This window comes from Coregonus clupeaformis, chromosome 8, assembly GCF_020615455.1.
Source record: "Coregonus clupeaformis isolate EN_2021a chromosome 8, ASM2061545v1, whole genome shotgun sequence".
Classification (NCBI taxonomy): Eukaryota; Metazoa; Chordata; class Actinopteri; order Salmoniformes; family Salmonidae; genus Coregonus; species Coregonus clupeaformis.
The window spans coordinates 12,723,253-12,746,597 of NC_059199.1; the positions used below are offsets into that span (position 1 = coordinate 12,723,253).

The 23,345-nt window shown below is 42.7% G+C and overlaps 1 protein-coding gene, 1 long non-coding RNA gene and 1 other non-coding gene across 4 annotated transcripts; all 3 read right to left on the bottom strand.

Moving 5' to 3' along the window:
- Window positions 1–228: 228 nt before the first annotated feature.
- On the bottom strand, window positions 229–300 carry trnaa-cgc. Its single transcript has one exon. It is a non-coding gene; the product is annotated as a tRNA-Ala (tRNA).
- Window positions 301–2,108: 1,808 nt separating this feature from the next.
- On the bottom strand, window positions 2,109–7,284 carry LOC121572706. The gene is made up of 3 exons (XR_006001896.2): window positions 7,126–7,284; window positions 2,745–2,896; window positions 2,109–2,408 (listed from the first exon to the last, which is right to left on the bottom strand). It is a non-coding gene; the product is annotated as an uncharacterized LOC121572706 (long non-coding RNA).
- Window positions 7,285–12,151: 4,867 nt separating this feature from the next.
- Window positions 12,152–23,174, bottom strand: LOC121571151 (coronin-1B-like). 2 transcript variants are annotated; one of them, XM_041882473.2, is made up of 11 exons: window positions 23,097–23,174; window positions 21,373–21,578; window positions 20,558–20,680; window positions 20,095–20,224; window positions 18,566–18,747; window positions 17,619–17,738; window positions 15,485–15,589; window positions 15,216–15,361; window positions 14,942–14,999; window positions 14,404–14,745; window positions 12,152–14,136 (listed from the first exon to the last, which is right to left on the bottom strand). In XM_041882473.2, exons 2-11 carry the CDS (start codon window positions 21,574–21,576, stop codon window positions 14,014–14,016), a joined length of 1,533 nt encoding a protein of 510 aa, XP_041738407.1. In that variant the 5' UTR covers window positions 21,577–21,578; window positions 23,097–23,174; the 3' UTR covers window positions 12,152–14,013. The 2 variants fall into 2 exon arrangements, with proteins under 2 accessions (XP_041738407.1, XP_041738408.1); XM_041882474.2 differs by having other exon boundaries at window positions 22,736–23,152.
- Between the last annotated feature and the right edge of the window lie 171 nt (window positions 23,175–23,345).

A 23,345-nucleotide genomic window follows, 5' to 3' on the forward strand; every position in this document is an offset into this window, starting at 1 on the left:
ATAGGTAAAGTAACCAATCAAATTCCAGAAGCAAGGCCCAAAACTCCGCCCATAGCTGAGCAGACAAGGAAGCATATTTTACAAGCAGCATCCATTGTCATAGCCCTATAATAAAACATAAATAAATGACATGAATATATGTGTTTTTAGGTGGTACTATTAGTTTAACTCCGAATTATCAGTATGTGTCGTAATTAATTTATTGGGTAGACAATAGGTACAAAATCATGGAGATGCCGGGGATTGAACCCGGGGCCTCATACATGCGAAGCATGCGCTCTACCACTGAGCTACATCCCCATTGGCTACAAGTACGTTAGCAAAAAGGATTATAAAGCTAGTACATCCTATGAACTAACAGGGTATATATACCTTTCACAAAAATTATATTTATGCCTTAAAAACGTATAAGTACTACAGCCTACACTTTTTATAATACTTATATATATTTCTTTTACAAAAACACACTTAAGTAATAGTCATTTTGAAAATATTTTTTATTTAGATTTTGAATAGCTATATTTCAACAATATAACTATCAATTCAAGCACATCAGTGCAAACACTTAAAGGCCTAATGCAGCCGTTTTTATATCAATATCAAATCACTTCTGGGTAACAATTAAGAACCTTACTGTAATAGTTTTCCATTAAAGTTGACTAAATTGCTAAATTGCTAAAAATATTTCTCAAGCAAGAATTTTGCTAGGACTGTCAGGGAGTGGTCTGAGTGGGTAGGGGGAAGCTGAACATATCTGTTATTGGCAGAGAGGTTCGGAACTCTCTTTGTTATTGGTCTATTAAGCAATTTAATGCCTGGTGATGTCACCAGGCAAGCCGAAACTCCCGCCCATGCAAACCTGCTGATTTTTTTATTTTATTTAACCTTTATTTAACCAGGAAAAGCCTATTGAGACCCAGAGTCTCTTTTTCAAAGGAGACCTGGCCAAGAAGACAGCAACAATCAATACATTACAGAATTAAAACATACAACAATACAATTCAACAACATGATCCAGCCTAAAAAAAAAGCATTTACACTCCTCTGTAACAGAGTCTCTCATCAAAATTAAAGGCCCTGTGTAGATTGTATTTTCAACCAGCAACTATCAGGAATAACACTGATCAAATCTTTTCACACTTTTACAGTGTTTGTTTCATCAGTTGTTGTACAACATGATACAAAACACAGGAAAAACATAATTTTGACTGCACTGGGCCTTTAAGTTGGATTAGATAATAACAAATATAAAAGTGTATCAACCAATGAAATGGTTGGCCTATGGCTCTCTGACCGTGGCAGAGGCTCCAGTTCACCATATGGATTTCTCTGGAAATAAACATAATGCACAAAAGACATGAAACAGTATAGCACAATGTCAAGCCCTAGGCCTACCTAAATAGCTATTCAATTAATAAAATATACAGAACACAAATATTTACAATACAAATAATCCCATAGCAACAGTGCAGACCCCAAAACTTCGAAACCCTTGAAACCATGAAACCATTTAAAAATGCTTTTTATATCTAAAATACATTCATATAGCTTCATGTATTCAAGCTGCAATTGTTGCTCATCAGTCACTTTGATAATTGGATTGATTTACACTCTCTGTTGCTCTCTGCCTTGATTGTTGTAACACTGGTTTGTAAGGTTTACAATTATGACAATTATGACAATGATGATGATGATAAGTAGCCCATGTTCTGTCAAGCACTATTACTGTACAAAAATGTATTATGGAACTCTTAGCCCTTTCTGATCCTTTACTCACAATGCAGTCACATCATTGTTGTCTTTGCCTCCCTCATAATCTTCAGACCAGACAGCACTACCAGAGTACTGATGCAGGTCTATCAGCAAACCTCCTCGTCCACTTTCTTCTCCTCCAACTGCTCCCTCATCCCCTTTTCCCTCCATATTCTCCTCTCTCTTCCCCTCACTCTCTCTCCTCTCCTCCTTCACGTCCATGAGCTTCACTCTCTCCCTCAGGCCAGAGTCCTCCATACTGGAGTAGTCATCCGACGAGTCATCCCCTCTGCCCTCCCTCTCATTCCCCCCCTCCTCCTTCCCCTTCATTTCCCCTCCCTCGCTCCCTTTCTCCACATCCTCCTCTTCGTCTCTCTCTTCCTCCTCTCCTATAGCCTCCTCATCCTCACTGAGAGGCCAAAGGCGACACCCGAGCCACACCTCCAGGACTTGGACGCCGCCCCTCACCCGGTCCCTGGCCCCACCCTCCCCAAGGACCAGTTGGTGGACTGTGTACTGGCCATTAGTCTGGTGGTTCAGCCACATGTACAGGATGACCAGGAGGGCAACGAGGGAGACCAGGATGAAGAAGACAGTCAAGACGACATGGGAGGATGTGGTTTCGTCTTTGATTACTAGATTGTCAGTAGCCATGCCTAGAAGGGGAGAGTAACATTGGAAAGACTGTTTAAACTGACATTTGACAGGGACATTGGGTTGGATCTAAGGGCGTATACACTATCTCTGATTCCAATCCTGAAGTGTTTGGTTGGCCTGATCTGCACTATAACAATTACATTTGAATTGAATTGAAATGAATTTGACCCCAACTGTGACAGTCCCAAAATACAAGTCTCGTATTCTAAAGCTGTTCAAGTCCAGTCATGCTTGGCCTCTTATTAGAACAAAATAAATCCTCTCAGAGTTACAAAACCATAAATCCATTATTATTGGGGTTAACAGGGTCAGATAGATTTGATGTCGCAACGTACCTCTTCAAATAGTTCTCAGAAAAGTTGAAGAAATCTCTACTCAGTCTGCTCAATCCAAGGCCAAACTGCTGAGGTGGAGATCCAGTTTACTTCACAATGATATTTCCTTTCAATTGGAGGTGATCCATACATAGATTTATTAATGACTGGATCTGTAAAGAAAATATAGTAACATTAGCTTCCTACTGCCAAAAAATGTAGCTGTATAATTGAGTAGTGTTCATTATACAGTGCATTCGGAAAGTATTCAGACCCCTTGACTTTTTCCCAATTTTGTTACGTTACAGCCTTATTCTTCATCAATCTACACACAATACCCCATAATGACAAAGCAAAAACAGGTTTTTAGAAAATTTTGCAAAAACAAAAATATATACCTTATTTACATACAGTGGGGGAAAAAGTATTTAGTCAGCCACCAATTGTGCAAGTTCTCTCACTTAAAAAGATGAGAGAGGCCTGTAATTTTCATCATAGGTACACGTCAACTGTGAAAGACAAAATTAGAAAATAAAATCCAGAAAATCACATTGTAGGATTTTTAATGAATTTATTTGCAAATTATGGTGGAAAATAAGTATTTGGTCAATAACAAAAGTTTCTCAATACTTTGTTATATACCCTTTGTTGGCAATGACACAGGTCAAACGTTTTCTGTAAGTCTTCACAAGGTTTTCACACACTGTTGCTGGTATTTTGGCCCATTCCTCCATGCAGATCTCCTCTAGAGCAGTGATGTTTTGGGGCTGTCGCTGGGCAACACAGACTTTCAACTCCCTCCAAATAATTTCTATGGGGTTGAGATCTGGAGACTGGCTAGGCCACTCCAGGACCTTGAAATGCTTCTTACGAAGCCACTCCTTCGTTGCCCGGGCGGTGTGTTTGGGATCATTGTCATGCTGAAAGACCCAGCCACGTTTCATCTTCAATGCCCTTGCTGATGGAAGGAGGTTTTCACTCAAAATCTCACGATACATGGCCCCATTCATTCTTTCCTTTACACGGATCAGTCGTCCTGTCCCTTTGCAGAAAAACAGCCCCAAAGCATGATGTTTCCACCCCCATGCTTCACAGTAGGTATGGGGTTCTTTGGATGCAACTCAGCATTCTTTGTCCTCCAAACACGACGAGTTGAGTTTTTACCAAAAAGTTATATTTTGGTTTCATCTGACCATATGACATTCTCCCAATCCTCTTCTGGATCATCCAAATGCACTCTAGCAAACTTCAGACGGGCCTGGACATGTACTGGCTTAAGCAGGGGGACACGTCTGGCACTGCAGGATTTGAGTCCCTGGCGGCGTAGTGTGTTACTGATGGTAGGCTTTGTTACTTTGGTCCCAGCTCTCTGCAGGTCATTCACTAGGTCCCCCCGTGTGGTTCTGGGATTTTTGCTCACCGTTCTTGTGATCATTTTGACCCCACGGGGTGAGATCTTGCGTGGAGCCCCAGATCGAGGGAGATTATCAGTGGTCTTGTATGTCTTCCATTTCCTAATAATTGCTCCCACAGTTGATTTCTTCAAACCAAGCTGCTTACCTATTGCAGATTCAGTCTTCCCAGCCTGGTGCAGGTCTACAATTTTGTTTCTGGTGTCCTTTGACAGCTCTTTGGTCTTGGCCATAGTGGAGTTTGGAGTGTGACTGTTTGAGGTTGTGGACAGGTGTCTTTTATACTGATAACAAGTTCAAACAGGTGCCATTAATACAGGTAACGAGTGGAGGACAGAGGAGCCTCTTAAAGAAGAAGTTACAGGTCTGTGAGAGCCAGAAATCTTGCTTGTTTGTAGGTGACCAAATACTTTTTTTCCACCATAATTTGCAAATAAATTCATAAAAAATCCTACAATGTGATTTTCTGGATTTTTTTTTTTGGATTTGTCTGTCATAGTTGACGTGTACCTATGATGAAAATTACAGGCCTCTCTCATCTTTTTAAGTGGGAGAACTTGCACAATTGGTGCCTGACTAAATACTTTTTTCCCCCACTGTATATAAAAAAAATTGCTGCATGGATATTGTAATTGGGAGGTGAACTATGTTGCTTGTCAGGAGGTAGAGTACGTTCGGAAAGTATTCAGACCCCTTGACTTTTTCCACATTTTGTTACATTACAGCCTTATTGTGATGGGTGATTTGAAGGAGTCAGGCGCAGGAGGGTAAATCACAGAATAACAGGATTTATTCCGGAATACAGAGTTACGCAGTAATGCATCAAAACAGTCCAGTGCACAAAACATGCGCACTGGAACCAACAAGGCACACGGGGAAAATAACCCGGCAATACAAAATACAAGGAGCTCAACCGAGCTTCACTCTCCTCACAATATACAATCACACACAAAGACAAGGGGGCAGAGGGAACACTTATACAGGTACTGATGAGGGGATATGAACCAGGTGTGTGTAATAAACAAGACAAAACAAATGGAATGATGAGATGAGATGAGGAGCGGCAGTGGCTAGACGTGTACCTATGATGAAAATTACAGGCCTCTCTCATCTTTTTAAGTGGGAGAACTTGCACAATTGATGGCTGACTAAATACTTTTTTCCCCCACTGTATATATACAGATAATTAAACCTGAATTATAAATCTTTGTGCCAGAAAGGTGGTGAAATATTTCACAGGATAAAGGCTGGATTTAAATGTAGACTTAAACCTGGCCATGAATAATAATAAAATAAATGTGTAACGGGTCGACCAAGGTGTATAATCAGAAAGTGTCACACTGACTGGTTCTGACAGGTGTGGTGTCATGGTGATTGATGTGCCATGCCATTGTTGCATTGTGCTGTACTGTCCCTGTAGATGCATCACCTCACACAGCACCTCACACCTCAAAAACACAGGAAGTGTCTGTGAGGCGGAGGCCATGGGAGAATCTCAATTGCATACTCTTTGTGTCCTCTCTCACGTCTCCTCGCCTCCTTCTCAAAACCCATTGGAGGAGAAGGTCAGAGGGGAGGGACTTCTGGCTTTCTCATCCAATGGGTTTTGAGATGGAGGCGAGGAGAGTGGAGAGAGGAGAGAGGACGCAGGGAGTGTGCAATTGAGATTCTCCCCCTGATTCTGCCTGTGTGACTCACTAAAAAGGAAGCCAGCAGACACTTTCTCTCACTCGGTCTTGCTCACTTCCAGTTGAATAATTATCACAGTCAATTGGAAACTGCATTATAGATAAATATGGATGCCTGTCAGAGTCGACAAATGCATTTTAAAATGCAATAAGTGCACCTGTGGTTTCCCCTGACCTGTGTGGATAGCTGACACATTGAGAACTAATTGAATCTAATGCATAAAGACTAATTTATATTTCTAGTTCATACAGGAATGCAATGGGATTCATGTATGTGGAGTTGTTGCTCATCAGATGAAAGTTATCAACAAGGCATAGCTAACGCCAACTAGATTACCAACTTGATTATGCAAAATATGTTAGGCAATCTTTTCTCTCTCTTTCTACATCCTACAATGCCTTTACATTTATGCATATGACAAACCAGCCAATAAGTCGAAGGCATATCTGAACACAGGCAGGGTACAGTAGGCTGCGTATACACAGGCAGCCCAATTCTGATATTTTTCCCACTAACTGGTCTTTTGACCAACCACAGTAGATCCTTCCACATCAGATCTTTTTCAGAGCTGATGTGATTGGTCAAAAGACCAATTAGTGGGGAAAATATTAGAATCAGGCTGCCTGTGTAAAGGCAGCCGTATTGGCGCGGAGCACTGATGATTAATAAGGATCTCACAGGGATGGGCTGTTTACATACTCTGTTTAAATGCATATTACTTACGCAGCATTAGCACAGATAACGTAAATGTTTTAATCAAAGGCCCCCTTGATATGAAACCATTAATCACACACTTTACCCCCAATGCAATTCTTTCATTTTGTAGATTGATATTGGCATTTTATTCAGATGCTGAAGCAGCAGCTATTCTTCCTGGGCTCAACACAAAACATAAAACATGACATAATACAGAACCTCAATAGACAATGAAAGCTCAAGGACTGAACTACATACATTAAGATTCTTCTTACAGTTCTGAAACTAAATACACCAGGGTCACACACACACAAAAAATATTTTAAAAAGAAAGGGGGAAAAATACGTAAAAGTCATAAAAGGACTCGATAAAAACACAGGAGAGGAGAGAAACAGTCGTGGGAGAAAAGTGAGGAGGAGGAGATGTGAAGCTGAAGGATGGACATGCAGAGAGTGGAAAGAGCCGTGACAAGATGGTCACACATAGGAAAATGAGAGAAATGTCAGAAAGATGGAAGAAAATGTTCAAACAGATCCACACCATAAAATGCTAAACGTAGGGGAGATTTTATGAATTATGATTGATAAAAAAAAATTAAACTCACCAATGTGTTGCTATAAAATGAACAGTCTGAATGATGGTTTCGAAAGAGATAGACCCAACGAGGCAGGAGTCAGTGGTGGCACTTTTTTAAACAAGAGATGGGGATGCAGAAACTTAAAGATAGGCATGTAAGAAACATAGCGGAAGGGGGATATAATGTGGGTGGAGAGAGAGAGAGAGAAAGAGAGCGAGAGAGCAAGAGAGAGAGAGAGAGCGAGAGAGAGAGAGAGAGAGAGAGAGAGAGAGAGAGAGAGAGAGAGAGAGAGAGCGAGAGAGCAAGAGAGAGAGAGAGAGCGAGAGAGAGAGAGAAGAGCAGAGATTACTTGACAATTGATAGATAAACCAACCCACTAACTCAAGCAGGGTGGAGTGGAAATATTGCAAGGGGTGATAAGCAAGTAAAGTGTGCACCCAAATAAACATAGAAAGAGGAAGCTGTAGTGTTCTGTGTACTTTAGCAGTAGTGCAGATTGACGGTTTGACAGCTGATGTGCAGGGTAGCTACATGTGGTTTGGCTCCTTTACACGTTAAACTGCTCTAAAATCAGATGTGCAGCCAGACATATTAGCCACTCATTTTGCCACATCTCTTTCAACCATACAGTTTTTTGATTCCTCATCAATCCATGGAGCCTTAACAGTTCTAACAGTCAGTTTCTTAACAGGTGCATGTTTATCAATAATTGGAAGAAGCAATTTCATAAATTAATCAAGTGCAGCATCTGGATGCTCCTTATTAATCACATCAGACCAACAAATATTTTTAACATCATCCACATAAGAGTCACAGCTAAATATTTAGTATGATCTCTTATACACAATTTTAGGCCCAGCTTTTGGAATTGTGGCTTTCCTGGATGTAGCCACTATATTGTGATCACTGCATCCAATGGAAGAAAGTTCTACAGTATTAGTAAAAATGTGATCAATACATGTGGATGATCTTATTCCTGTAGTGTTTGTAAACACCCTGGTAGGTTGATTAATAACCTGAACCAGATTACAAACTTCCTCTTGAGCGGACAGCTTGATGAAAACCAGTCAATATTCAGGTCTTCAAGAAAGTAGACCTCTCTGTTGACCTCACATACACTATCAAGCATTTCACACATATTATTTAGATACAGACTATTAGCACTTCGTGGCCTATAGCAACACCCCGACAGAAAAGGCATTAGATGTGCCAAGTGAACCTGCAACCACAACACTTCAATAACACTTGACATAAGATCTTCTCTAAGCATTACAGGGATATGGCTCTGAATACTGTATATACAGCAACACCTCCCCCACAAGCATTTCTCTCTCTTCTATAGATGTTATATCCTTGTATTGCTACTGCTGGATCATCGAATGAATTATCTACGTGAGTCTCAGAAATGGCTAATATATTCATGTTATCTGATGTTAGCAAGTTATTGATTTCATGAACATTATTTATAAGGCTACATATATTAATATGGGCTATTTTCAGCCCTTTCCTGGGTATCTTATCAGAGATAGACATAATATGGAAAATAGCAAATAAATCAAGAAAATAATATACATTCAGCAGTCCATTAATCAATTGGTGTGTGTAAGTGTGGTGTGTGCTGCGGGGTTGAAGCTACAAACCCATAGGCTTGGCTCTCTCATCCCTTCCAGGCTTCTGGGAGGGAGGGTGGACAATGAGCCTGTCAAAGCGGATGTAAGCAATGTCCCCTCGCGCTCTGGCAGCTTTCATGGCTGGGATAAGTTCTTTCCTCTTCTGGCACACAGCTTCAGGATAGTCCTCGTTGAGAAAGATATACGTTCCTCTCAAGTTTTTGGCTCTTTCCAGAACAGCTACCTTGTCCTTGAACCTCAGGAACTTGACCACTATCGGCCTGGGCCTGTCACCTGGGCCGGTGGTGGGTTTTCCAGTTCTGTGGGCGTGCTCCACCTCAATCTTCCTCTGGTCTATCTTCAATTTCTCCAAGATAATTTCCCTCACTTTGTCCCCATCCACAACCATGTTGTTCCGCCTTGATTGTACCTCGAGATAATCTGATTTATCCGTCATTATGATCAGGGAATCACACACAGAACTGACGTCCTCTCTCAATGACTTAGAGATTGCTGTCATCTTGCCGTTCTCCTGTTTAAACTCATCGAGCTGACCCTGGGAGAACTGCAAACTGTTCTTCAGGTCTTGGACCTCTCTGGTCAGGTCGTCCATTGTTTTATTAGTTGACTCCACCAGTATTTGGACAAAACACTTTTGTTGTTGTCATAACAACTGCTTGTAGAACTCTTTTTGTTAATTTAAAAGATCCTTCACCTAATTGTCCATCTGGACCAATTTATCTGTGCATTCTGAAAATGGATTGTTCCATAGGATTTTGTTTTTAGGGAGTGATATAGGTTCTTGTGGAATACATTTCATTTTCTTCCATTGTTATAGTGTTTTTAACTATGAAGTTGTTAATGCTCTTAGCTTCATCCTTTGAAAATAGACACAAGAAAATGTTCTATGGAATTGATTTGTACAACCATGGAGGGTTGATGTCACTAAAGGAACCCACCCATCAACATACTGTACCTGCAAAGTTCAAGGTTCACAGATACATACAGTCCAATGAACACAGAGTGGCTGAACCAAACTGGACCTAGTGATTCTGCTAATGAACACCAACTCTTATAAAAGCAGCTCGCACTCTAAAGAGCAAGTGATATCAGTTATATCAGGGTTTCCCAAACTCGTTCCTCATCAATCTACACACAATACCCCATAATGACAAAGCGAAAACTGGTAAGAAATTAAAAATATATACCTTATTTACATAACTATTCAGACCCTTTGCTATGAGACTCGAAATTGAGCTCAGGTGCATCCTGTTTCCATTGATCATCCTTCAGATGTTTCTACAACTTGATTGGAGTCCACCTGTGGTAAATTCAATTGTTTGGACATGATTTGGAAAGGCACACACCTGTCTATATAAGGTCCTACAGTTGACAGTGCATGTCAGAGCAAAAACCAAGCCATGAGGTCGAAGGAATTGTCCGTAGAGCTCCAAGACAGGATTGTGTCGAGTCACGGATCTGGGGAAGGTCAGCAGCATTGAAGGTCCCCAAGAACATCATTCTTAAATGGAAGAAGTTTGGAACCACCAAGACTCTTCCTAGAGCTGGCCACCCGGCCAAACTGAGCAATCGGGGGAGAAGGGCCTTGGTCAGGGAGGTGAGTTCCTCTGTGGAGATGGGAGAACCTTCCAGAAGGACAAACATCTCTGCAGCACTCCACCAATCAGGCATTTATGGTAGAGTGGCCAGATGGAAGCCACTCCTCAGTAAAAGGCACATGACAGGCCGCTTGTAGTTTGCCAAAAGGCACCTAAAGGACTCTCAGATCATGAGAAACAAGATTATCTGGTCTGATGAAGCCCAAGATTGAACTCTTTGGCCTGAAAGCCAAATGTCACGTCTGGAGGAGACTAGTCACCGCTTGTCACCTGGCCAATACCATCCCTACGGTGAAGCATGGTGGTGGCAGCATCATGCTGTGGGGATGTTTTTCAGCAGCAGAGACTGAGAGACTAGTCAGGATCGAGGGAAGGATGAACGGAGCAAAGTACAGAGATAGTTGATGAAAACCTGCTCCAGAGCACTCAGGACCTCAGACTGGGGCGAAGGTTCACCTTCCAACAGGACAACGACCCTAAGCATTCAGCCAAGACAACGCAGGAGTGGCTTCGGGACAAGTCTCTGAATGTCCTTGAGTGGCCGAGCCAGAGCCCGGACTTGAACCTGATCAAACATCTCTGGAGAGACCTGAAAATAGCTGTGCAGCGACGCTCCCCATCCAACCTGACAGAGCTTGAGAGGATCTGCAGAGAAGAATGGGAGCAAATCCCCAAATACAGGTGTGCCAAGCTTGTAGTGTCATACCCAAGAAGACGCAAGGCTGTAATCGCTGCCAAAGGTGCCTCAACAAAGTACTGAGTAAAGGGTCTGAATACTTATGTAAATGTGATATTTACATTTTTGATTTTTTATAAATTAGCAAACATTTCTAAAAAACAGTTTTTGCTTTGTCATTATGTGGTATTGTGTGTAGATTGATGAGGGAAAAAACCAATTTAATAAAGTTTAGAAAAAGGCTGTAACGTAACAAGATGTGGAAAAGGTGAAGGGGTCTGAATACTTTCCGAATGCACTGTATGGTAAGAGTTGAAGCAGTGCAGAACCACTAGGCTGACAGACACTGCAGAGCCCAGAGGCAGGAAGTGAGTGGTGGAACACGGGCAGGTTCAAAAGAGACTCCGAGCTGATGCACTTTCAGCCTTGGACCACATCCTGTTATGTGACCCACTGGCTAGTACAAACACAACACCAGAAACTACTGGGGAACCATAAAGATAGATACAGTATTAATCTATATGCTTCAAACCTACTAAGAGGACTACCTATTAATTGATTTTAATGTATGTAATTTTAGCTTTTATGTTGTGGGAGGACTGAACTTGATTGTCCATTTCTAATGCACAATTTAATTGAGTTATTCTATCCAAAGCCCTTTTCTCAGAGTATTCTCTTTTCTCAGAGTTGAGGAACCAATCAGATAAGCTTCAGGAGCATGCTTACCCTGTATGATAACACAAGATGATAACCACTGGGTTACACAGTGTATGATAACACAAGATGATAACCACTGGGTTACAGTGTATGATAACAAGATAACCACTGGGTTACAGTGTATGATAACAAGATAACCACTGGGTTACACAGTGTATGATAACACAAGATGATAACCACTGGGTTACACAGTGTATGATAACACAAGATGATAACCACTGGGTTACACAGTGTATGATAACACAAGATAATAACCACTCGTGTGTTTGCTATGAAACTAAATAATTGTACTACTGGTAGAATATATTCTGTTTGTTCACTTTCCTATTTTTGGTGTGAGTCAATACACTGGCTTACTCAGTCATTTCAATGACAGCTATGACTTCCTGAAATGTGGCCCGTGAGGCTTACTAAGTGACTGTTCCACAATGCAAAAGAGGAAGGAGTGTTTATTGGAAGATTCTCACAGTGGAGTCATTTTCATCACCTATTGGTTCACAACCACACACATAACATGATGTGTAGTATGACAGTGCATACAGAAATATTAATCAAGTAAATAAAATAATCACGTGATGAGCCCGATGTGAACTAACCTGGTCCCAGAACTGTTTGTGCTGTCTCGCCAACTCCTGTAGTCATTGTCGACAATACAGCCTAAAACAGATCTGGGACCAGGCTATATGTGAACTGTACCCGAGGCTGCAAAGGGATGAGGTATAAACTGCTGATAAATCTAAATGTAACACAGTGAACTATTATTTTTCAGTTCCGTCCAACAGTCGAGCATCGTATGCCCTTTCTTTCCCATCTTCAAATAGAAACACAACAGCTGCTGCTACATTAGTCTATTAGGTTCTACAGACTTAGATTACATAATTCACACAGTTAAAAAAAAAAAAAAAAAAAAAATCATTGTAACGTTTTAAGTTCTATGCCTCGTGACACTCATAGAACTGCTATGTTTTTAATGGTATCATATTATGTTTGTTCTGCTTGGAAAACATTCTCTGAGGTAACACTTAACTTGAACCCTGTTATAAGCTGTCATTGGAGTTTATAACCCTTTGTGACAAATGATACTGCATGTTGCTGTGTTCACCTAAGACAACTTTTAAGTTGGAGAGCACAAATTAAGTGTTACCTTCTCTAAGGTAAAAAAAAAAAAATACTTACAAAAATCACCCAAAAAGAGATTAACATACATGGGAATGTTTTTAAACTACCTCCTTCAACTCACGTCCTTCACATAATTTGTAAGAAAAAGCGCTTTTTGGAAATTGACCGACCTGTTTTTCTTTATATGTCAATATAGGCGCAATACAGCACAATTCAATACAACTTATCCAATCGCAATGAACCAGCGCAGTTTTGTAAACAGTATAGCGATATTAGCATATACAATTATATTGATAATACCAATGGTCTGATTGTAGGGTAATAGATTCCTATGATGGTAATGAATAAAGCCAATGTATAAAGCCATACATGTACAAATGTATAAGTATTAATAATAAAATGGATATGACATCATGATTAGCAGCTGTAACTACCTGCTGAAACAATCCCTAATGGATTCACAATGTGAGTGCTTCAATGAACACAGCAACTGTAAATGATCTGGCAATCTAAAGATGTGCCATTTTGTAAATGTGCCAAATTAACATAATAGACCTTTGTGCCAGATGTCATACTGGCATAAGGATTCGTGAGTAGGCTACAATTGATTCTGCATGTCTTAAGTTTTGTAGTGATACACCTTCAAATAGTGTCACCATCGATGCACCTTTATAAAACCCGGAGACATATCTTACTGCAGTATGGAAGTCCTATGCAGATGATCTCCATTCATCCTGTATCACCTGCTATCTAACTGAAGCAGCATCTAAAGAGTTGTCGGGTGCATCTCAATTGTATTTCCGTGACTCCTCGCATGCTCTCTCCTCGCTTCCTTCTCAAAAACCCATTGGAAGAGAAGGTCCGAGGGGAGGAACCTCTGACTTTCTCTACAAATGCGTTTTGAGAAGGCGAGGAGAGAGGACGCGTGGTAACAAGAAAACACCATTTAGATTCACCCACAGAATCCAAATTGGTCTCTGTACACCTTCACTATAATAATTCACCTTATTCTCGACCCCTCTGTGATTCACACAGTTAGTCACTGAGCTATACTTCACTACATCATCCCACTCCCAAACAGCTTAAGGTACTGCTGTTGATTCTAGTAAGGCTATGGTCTATGGAGTCTTAGTAAGAATGCCCTTTGGGTGTAGTGGTGACGCCCCTCGGCCAATCAGACGTCCCCGTCCTCAATGCGGACCAGCTGCCTCTCCAGCAGCTCGATCCTCTGGCCCTGGGCCAAGACCACTGAACGCAGGGCCTTCACCTCCGCTAGCACCTCGCTCAGCACCTCCTCCTGGAGCGGAGGAGAGGGATGGAGGGATGGATGGATGAAGGAAGGGGCGAGAGGGAGGTGAAGAGGGAGAATGCAGTCACATACATGATGACATCCTAAATCGTCACTTTTCTGGCACTTCTATGTCCATACTCATACCTATTTCTCTAAGGGAGACAACCTGAACTTGAGCAATAAGAAACTCTCGTTATAAAACGTTTTGCTACAGTGTGCACTAGTGAATACAGCCCTGCTATGCTTACTGCCATACCCAAACTCCATTCTCACCTCTCTTTTCACCCTATCGGATGCTCCTTCTCCTTGAGTAACCCTCTGCTGCACCACCCCCACCCCCTCGCTCTCCATTTCCCTGGTGACGGCGGTGGTGGTGGTTGCCGTGGGCGAGGCGGCCTGCTGGGGGACTGGGGAAGAATCCTTCCCGGAGCCCTGTGACAGCAGCTTGGGCTTGTTCCTGAGGTTGTCCCTGTGCTTGGAGGGGGCGCCAGCGTAGCCCCCGCTCAGAGAGACAAGCAGGGGCGGCGCGTCCTGCCCAGCGATCCAGTCCTCGGCCAGGAGGGAGGGCTCCACACCGGCCGTGTCCGGGTACAGGTCCCCCTGGAACAGGTCTGACTGAGGAGGCAAGAGAGAGGGGAGGGGGAGAGGGTGGTTTAAATAAAACTCCCTGTTCCAATATCCACATTAACATGCCACTTAGTAGAATGTCATGTTTTGGGCATGGATTCTATGTGGGATGCTAGTGTGGCTATTGGAATATGGCCTTAGTCCTTAGACTTCAAATGTCTTTGTTTCGAAATGCATGGTTTACCTTCCGTGGTACTGTCATAGAAATGGGCTCTACTTTCCTCTCATGCAATTTGTAGAACCTGCAATATGCGAGAGAGAGGAGACAGAGAGAGTGAATGAAAAAGTGAATGAATGAAAGAGAATGAAAGAGAGTGAAAGAAAGAAAGATAGAAATGAATTACAGTGGGAGGGCATGAAAGGGGGAGAGGAGGGGTGAAAAACAGAACAAAGGGTATAAATACACAGAAGAAGAATTCAACTAACAACCATGAAGACACGCTGAAAAACCTGTTCACCTGGCTATCTCACACTTGTTGACGTCCACACCCCTCTTGCTGAGAAAGCCTGCTCCTCGCTGGGGCTCTTTGCTGCTGTACAGGCTGAGGAAATGGACGTAAGGCGATTCGTCCGTCACCTCAAAGTACCGGATGGTGCAGTCCCCCTGAGAGTGATCAACAGATAAATGGGACTGAACCAAACATCCGGAGGGGGGAGATCTTCTAATCCGATCATATGCCGCCAGCAGAAATTGTTGAAAGTGTTGAAGGAAATGGATGTACTGTACCTTTCCACACAGGTAGACCATGTTAGTGTCAGGGTCGTAGTAGGGAAGGAGAACACCGTTACTGGTGTCCATCTCCTGCACTGCCATTGGCTCAGACATATCACTCTGCAACACACATACCATAATTAGAACATCTGCATGAGAGAATGCTGTTCATTGACTACAGTTCAGTATTCAATACTAATTGTTCCCTACAAGCTCGTCACCAAATGCAGAGCCCTGACGGGAAGACCACAGGCTGTGAGGATTGGCAACAACACCTCCTCCACAGTGATTTAACACAGGGGCCCCCCAGGGGTGTGTCCCCAGCCCTCTGCTGTACCTCCTGTTCACCCACGACTGCGTGGCTTTGCACGACACCGACTCCATCATCAAGTTTGCTGACGACACCACGGTTGTAGGCCTGATCCCAACAACAATGAGTCAGCCTATAGGGAGGAGGTAAGTGAACTGGCATTGTGTTGCCAGGACAACAACCTCTCCCTCAACGTCAGCAAAACAAAGGAGTTGATTGTTGACTTCAGGAAGCAGAGGAGAGAACAAGCCCCCGAACAACATCAACGGGACTGCAGTAGAAAGAGTCAGCATTTTTAAGTTCCTCTGCGTACACATCACCTATGATTTGACATGGACCAACAACACCCGGGTCCAAATACTACCGCTGCACCATCAAGAGCATCCTGACCGGCCTGGTACAGGAATTGCTCTGTCCACGACCGCAAGGCCCTCCAGCGGGTGGTGAAGAGGGCCCAGTACATCACTGGGGCCGTGTTCCCACCCATCCAGGACATCTACCTGAAACGGTGCCTGAGGAAGTCACGCAGCATCAAGGACCCCACACACCCCAACCACGAGCTGTTCACTCCCTTACCGTCAGGCAGACCGTATCGGAGCATGAGGTCTGAGTGCAATCACTTACTCATTCACGCACGCGCTGCTACCAGACTCGTATTTACTATTGCTAATACTGCCAAATGTTAACATTTCCCCCCCACTGTAATGCTAACAAATGTTAACATTTCCCCCCAATCCCCCCTTCCCTGATAAAGGTGTAAATACTGGACTATAAATTGTGTCTTCCTGTATTATACTGATGCTAAAATGTTTATTCTATTCTACTGCCATTTACTTTATGTTCGTATTCTTATATTTTATTATTTCTTATTGTTGTTGCATTGTTGAGAAGGAACCTAAACGTAAGCATTTCATTGGACGGTGTATACCATGTGTATCCTTTACGACTAATAAAACCTGAAACTATGAGCTTGGATTTGAATGTATTTAATCTCATGCTGATAATGTACGTCACTGCTGCGCCTGGCTGAACACGTAGCAGCTGAACCTGTTGATCTAGCTACCTTTCCAAGGCACAATGAAGATTCCACTGTTTACAGTTCCAGTGTTTATTTAGCTCCCACCACTTGGTAAGTGTTGTATTGAACCCCTAGGTGCTGCGTCAAGGGAAAATAAACAGGGCTGACCTGTACTGTACTGTCATGACACCTCAGCACAACACACTCCTCTACCATACACTCCCATAAGACTCAACAAGGTCATGTACACTGAGTGTACAAAACATTAGGAACACCTGCTCTTTCCATGACATAGACTGGCCAGGTGAATCCAGGTGAAAGCTATGATCCCTTATCGATGTTTCTTGTTAAATCCACTTCAATCAGTGTAGATGAAGGGGAGGAGACCGGTTAAAGACGGATTGTTAAGCCTTGAGACAATTGAGACATGGATTGTGTATGTGTGCCATTCAGAGGGTGAATGGGCAAGACAAAATATTTAAGTGCCCTTGAACAGGGTATGGCAGTAGGTGCCAGGCGCACCGGTTTGTGTCAAGAGCTGCAACACTGCTGGGTTTTTCAAACTCAACAATTTCCTGTGTGTATCAAGAATGGTCCACCACCCAAAGGACATCCAGCCAACTTGACACAACTGTGGGAAGCATTGGAGTCAACATAGTCCAGCATCCCTGTGGAACGCTTGACACCTTGTAGAGTTCATGCGCCGACAAATTTAGGCTCTTCTGAGGGCAAAAGGGGGGGGTGCAACTCAATATTAGGAAAGTGTTCCTAATGTTTGGTGTCCTCAGTGTATATGAAATGTATCCATCCAGCCGACATACCGTATCCCACAAGGCTAGCTGCCTTTCACTCATGCGGCTGAAGCCTGTGGTCAGGATCTTCCCGTCGGAGAGGAACACGGCCCTCATGGGCCTGGTGCCGTCGTGGACCTTCTCTTTCACCTGAGACACAGCAACAAGTGGTAGGTAGAGTCAATGTCAAAAGTCATATGTACAGAAGGTAGAGTTCATACAAACGTATACAATATACATTATTTGGGGGATTTGGCTGAATCATATTTTCTTTCATAAGCAGGATATTTTCTTAAGCAGTGGAGAGTTTATGTGTTACAGTCCACTTTGTGTTGGTGAATTTCCCCTTGAAGGACAGTAAAGTTGTACTGCTGTTATTGGTACTAAAGACCAGAGGAAAAGGCAAAGTGAGAGGGACAGCTGAGCGAAAAACCTGTCTTCTCCAGACAAATTTGTTTCGTTTCTTTCGCTCAACAAGCCAGGAGTTTTTGTATGGAGGTCAATGAGTGTCGAATTTGGTCAACAAAAAATGTAATAGCTTATTTGCTACGTGAGGTTTATTTGAGCTAATAGAAGTTTAGTAATACTTAGGTTGTTACGAGCGTAATGATATAAGTAGGACATGTGACATCACTGCAAATTTTTTTTATATATATATCAGAATTATCTCGAGATGGCTATGCATATTCATGACATGTGGCTAGTAGCATAGCATCTCTCTCCATTGAATACAGGTGGTTGACGTCAACATCCCTAATCAAATATTCAAAAAAGTATTAAAATAACTAAATGTATCCATCAATCCAAAGAGAGGAATAGACGGGAGCTTGACAGCCCGCCGTTCCGCTCTGTGGACAACGAATCCCATTGTTAAGGTGGAGACATAGGTATCTCGTCATTTTATCTAAATCTCTGTACGACTTATTTCCATTCATTTGCATGGGTGTGTCATACTACATGGGACAGACGGGACTCACCTTGAGGACGGTGCCCCGTCGTGGGTCGATGACACGCAGCGCCTTGTCCTTGCACACGGTGCAGATGGCACTGCCGTCCCGGTTCCAGCTCACGCTGTAGATCAGGTCGGGGTGGGCATCGCCTATCTGGTACACCAGCTCCCCCGTGCCCACATCCCACACACACACCAGGTTATCACAGCCTGAGAGAGAGAGAGAGAGAGAGAGAGAGAGAGAGAGAGAGAGAGAGAGAGAGAGAGAGAGAGAGAGAGAGAGAGAGGAGGAGGGAGAGAGAGAGAGAGAGAGGAGAGAGAGAGAGAGAGAGAGAGAGAGAGAGAGAGAGAGAGAGGAGAGAGAGAGAGAGAGAGAGAGAGAGAGAGAGAGAGAGAGAGAGAGAGAGAGAGAGAGAGAGAGAGAGAGAGAGAGAGAAAGCGAGAGGGAGAGAGAATAAAGAAGAGATGCAACAGTCAAAACAGACATATACACAACATCTAGGAAAGCACAGACAAAAAGTTTACAGTAGAGGGTTAACATGCACACTACCAATCTTAGTTTACCAAGACGTCAACCACAACAAATGTGCAGAGGTAAAATCATGTGTGCAGTAGTTATCTGTACTTTTAAAAACAGAGTTCACAGACAACTAAAACGTAAACGCAAATGTCGTATGGACGCAATCAAATTTGTATATGAAAAGCATGCAAATAGACATAACATCCTAAGTAACGCAGACAAACAGACAAATCAAATTGCTTTCAACATTTGAAACCTTCCCATGACCTCTTGAAACCTCTTTAGTTTCATGTTAACCTTAACCTCATTCTCCTTTAAACTTGCAAAGCACTTCAAATAAAATGTATTTATAAAGCCCTTTTTACATCAGCAGATGTCACAAAGTGCTTATACAGAAACCCAGCCTAAAACCCCAAACAGCAATGCAGAAGTAGAAGCACAGAGGCTAGGAAAAACTCCCTAGAAAGGCAGGAACCTAGGAAGAAACCTAGAGAGGAACCAGGCTCTGAGGGGTGGCCAGTCCTTTTCTGGCTGTGCCGGGTGGAGATTATAAGAGTACATGGCCATTAAGGCCAGATCGTTCTTCAAGATGTACAAACGTTCATAGATGACCAGCAGGGTCAAATAATAATCACATGCTGTTAATTGCAAGAGAAGGAAACTCAATTCCTGGCTTGTATAATGCATTGGGAATTGAACCGTCTGTCATGTAACACCTCTCCAGTACGTTTAGAGCGGTCCTTCGACTCTCACTATTTACATTTCCTGCTACATGTTAGCTTTCTCTGGCAATCACATAGGGTCCAATTTTCGACACATGGGTGGCTAACTAGCTACCATGTCTACCTTTTCTTGCCTTTTAACCAACACATTCATTGATACAAGAGGCATCGCTACCGGGCTGGATAGTCCAAAGACATACACTATTTGAGGTGCAGACATTGTCCTCTGCCATGCGTTGTCCTCTCTCAGACGGCCACGACATTATGATCACACTATCTGACGTGAGACAATGAGGTGCAGATAGGTGAGGTTACCTGCAGTTAGGAGGATGTTGAAGGCTGTCGGGTGCCAGGCCAGGATCCCCACTCGTTTGCTGTGGCCCTCCAGTGTCACTACGGGCTCTGTCATTGGCCCAGTCAGCCCTCCATCAGGGATCTCCCACACCTATCATAGACAACACAACCAATGACAACACTTTGACAACTGACCCTTTGTTTCTACTCTATAGACCTAACCAATGACTGTATATGACAGTATCTGCAGCATTCTCAACACAGATATTCCCTCTGGATAGTAGTGCATCTATCATAAGGCCAACATAATGCCATCATATAATAGTGCATCTGCTACGTCTCCTTAATGAACACTTATGACTATAATCCAGCAGTCCGCCTAAATCAAAGCAAAGATCTGGACAAGGGTTTAACGTTTTATCATAGACTACAGTGAACTGCTTAAGCTGCTTTTTTAGAGGGCAGCTACGTTCCCATCACTCACCTTTACGGTGCAGTCCTCCGAGGCACTGGCGATGATGTTGTCGTCATGAGGACACCACTGGACGTCCAGCACCGGGGCTGCGTGTCCACAGACCGTGGGAGTGGCCTGGTCAATCCTGCCACTCTGTGGGAAAGAAGCAGGTGTAAGGTGGGCCTGGTGACAATTCTTCATCAGATAAGTCACAACATCCGAGGTAGATCTCAGTACTTCTCACCAACCACTGTTTTACATGAAACCAATTAGTGGGTCAGAGTTGCTGACATATTGCTACAACCCATCCAGTAATGGCAGTGGAGTAAGAGCAATTCCACAGTAACGGAATTATGCTGAGACTGATTTTTCACTTTAAAATGTCTGCCAAACAAAAACCATGATTTCAAAGTTGAACAAACCATACAACTCAATGCACAATGACTACTTTGAACAATTTACACAGTAAATAAAAATAAAAAAGTAACTTTTACTAGAAAAACTGTAACAGAATTACGGTAAAATCGCCCTCAGTTTTATTCTAAACTTTGTATCTGCACAGTTCTTCCTCTGAATGTGTTTTTGTAAAATGTTCTGAGTACATTTTTTAAAGTATTCCTTTTGTATAGAGTTCTATGGTTTGTTAAACTTTGAAATCAATGGTTTTTGTTTGGTATATATATTTTATGTGAAAAATCTGAGTCTCAGCATAATTCCATTCCCATGGAATTGCCCGAAAACAGTAGGTCATCGTGAATACGATGGCACTTTTAGGGTATTGATCCCATGCTTATCCTCAATCTGAGAGAGGTTGGATGCTTAAATGTAAATTGGCGAGTACGAACCTTGTTGAGTGGCAGAACGAGGAAGGCCCCTCCTCCGCCTGATTCGATGATGACTGCGGTGAATTTGGGGTTCACAGCGCAGAGGGGCCCGTCCCATGTGACGCGGGACACTCGGACATCATCGATGCAGTGCTCCGCCTTCCAAGCCTGTGCGAAAACGTGCCTGAACTTGCTCTGTCTGACCACGCCTCTTCGGAACGACATTACTGAAGAGGGAGATCTTATTTGTTAGCCATAATGCACCCTAAGCAATAACATTGACAAATCGATGTGGAGGTTTTAATCCTCAACATTTAATGATGTAGCCTATGCAGCCACACCCCAACCGAGAAATGTTCCAATACATCTACCACATGAAATACATATTGAGACAAGTAATCCTTCTACCCCCCCTTACCCCAACCCCCCCCTAAAAAAAAAAAAAACATTGTAAAGTGGTTGTACTACTGGCTATAAGGTGAATGCACCTATTTGTAAGTCACTCTGGATAAGAGCGTCTGCTAAATGACGTAAATGTAAATGAGACACTCACATGCAAGTGGCGGTTAGAATTAATTTGAATTCTGGTGGTGCTAGTTTTGCTTATTGCAAGTCAAAACTAATTGGCACGTGGTAGCTGGTATGCCTATGAGTTCCAAAACTTTTCGAGCCATGTTCTTTCAAGAACATCCTCAAGGAGGCTACAATGTCAAGAGTCAAGCTTAAAACAAATGGTCTCTTCCTGTTTCTGTGAAACCCCTATCAACAATACGAGCTGATAGGGGTACACAATATGGCACTGACCAATAAAGAAATGTATATTAAGCTAGTCAGTAACATTTAATTAATGTTAAGGCTGCGGATAAGGAAGTAAGGAAATCATGTGCAACAGCCAAATTCTCCCATAATGTGGGTCAGTCAGTTCTAAAAAGAACAGTGGGGGGGCTAGAGATGACCACAGAGGGGAGGGGGTGCTACCCAATGCTTTACAGTTGACACTACAGTATCCATCTAATCAAGGGTGTTAACATGTGTAATAGTACGCTATAATAACGTGAAGGTGACAAATGTTGGCTTGCATTCAGATCATTTGAATGTAAGAATATCACCGAGAGTGGTAGGTGTAGTTTGCAAATACTGTAGATGCACTGTGCACATTATTATCAGCATCAACATTAATGGAAAAGGTGGGTCAGAAAATACCCATATAAAAGGACACAAAATACAACTAAGGGAATGTAACACGACAAATAGCCTAAAAGTATCCTGCCCTACCTGATGGAGAAGCGGTTCGACAATGCGAGGTTTTAGGAGATTAGGCGAGGTAAATACAATAGCAAGCTGTTTTAGTGAAACAAAATTGACATTTTTTCAGTTACTGTACCTCGATTTCAGGCAACCTCAATTGGAAAAGCTAAAGGCCGAAGACTAGACCTTGACAAGAGGAAGGCAATAGAATAATCCGCCACCAGCTGTAACTTAATCCTTTGCTATGTTTGAGAGACGGCTACACAGCCGACCTACCACGATGGCAGGAAATAATTGTTGTAGATGAATAAACACAAGTGATGATTAGCGCTCAAGAAAAATAAAGACGCGCGGCGCACAATTCTTCTGCAAAATTATTGTCCACCCAGTTGGTTAAAAATTCGTATCTATGGTGCAATATTTAACCTGAGCAAGCATGTCAAAAGCGTCAAAATATTGGTAAATGAAAATGCAGACGACAACAAGAGAATGGTTACCACGAATGATGGGCGTGCGACTGGAGAGATGCTGACACTTCACACTCCGTGTTGGAATGATTACTGTTTGGAACGGACTTCCAGACTTCCGCCCCTGGCAGGATATAGTGGATGTAGCGTTGTTGTATCCATCGCATTACTCAACAGTATCCTATTGGATTGGCTTGCTGCACTAAATACAAAGGCCTACTGTACTACCAGAAATGCTAAACAAGTGTTGTAAATATGTGTGTGTATGTGACGTATTCC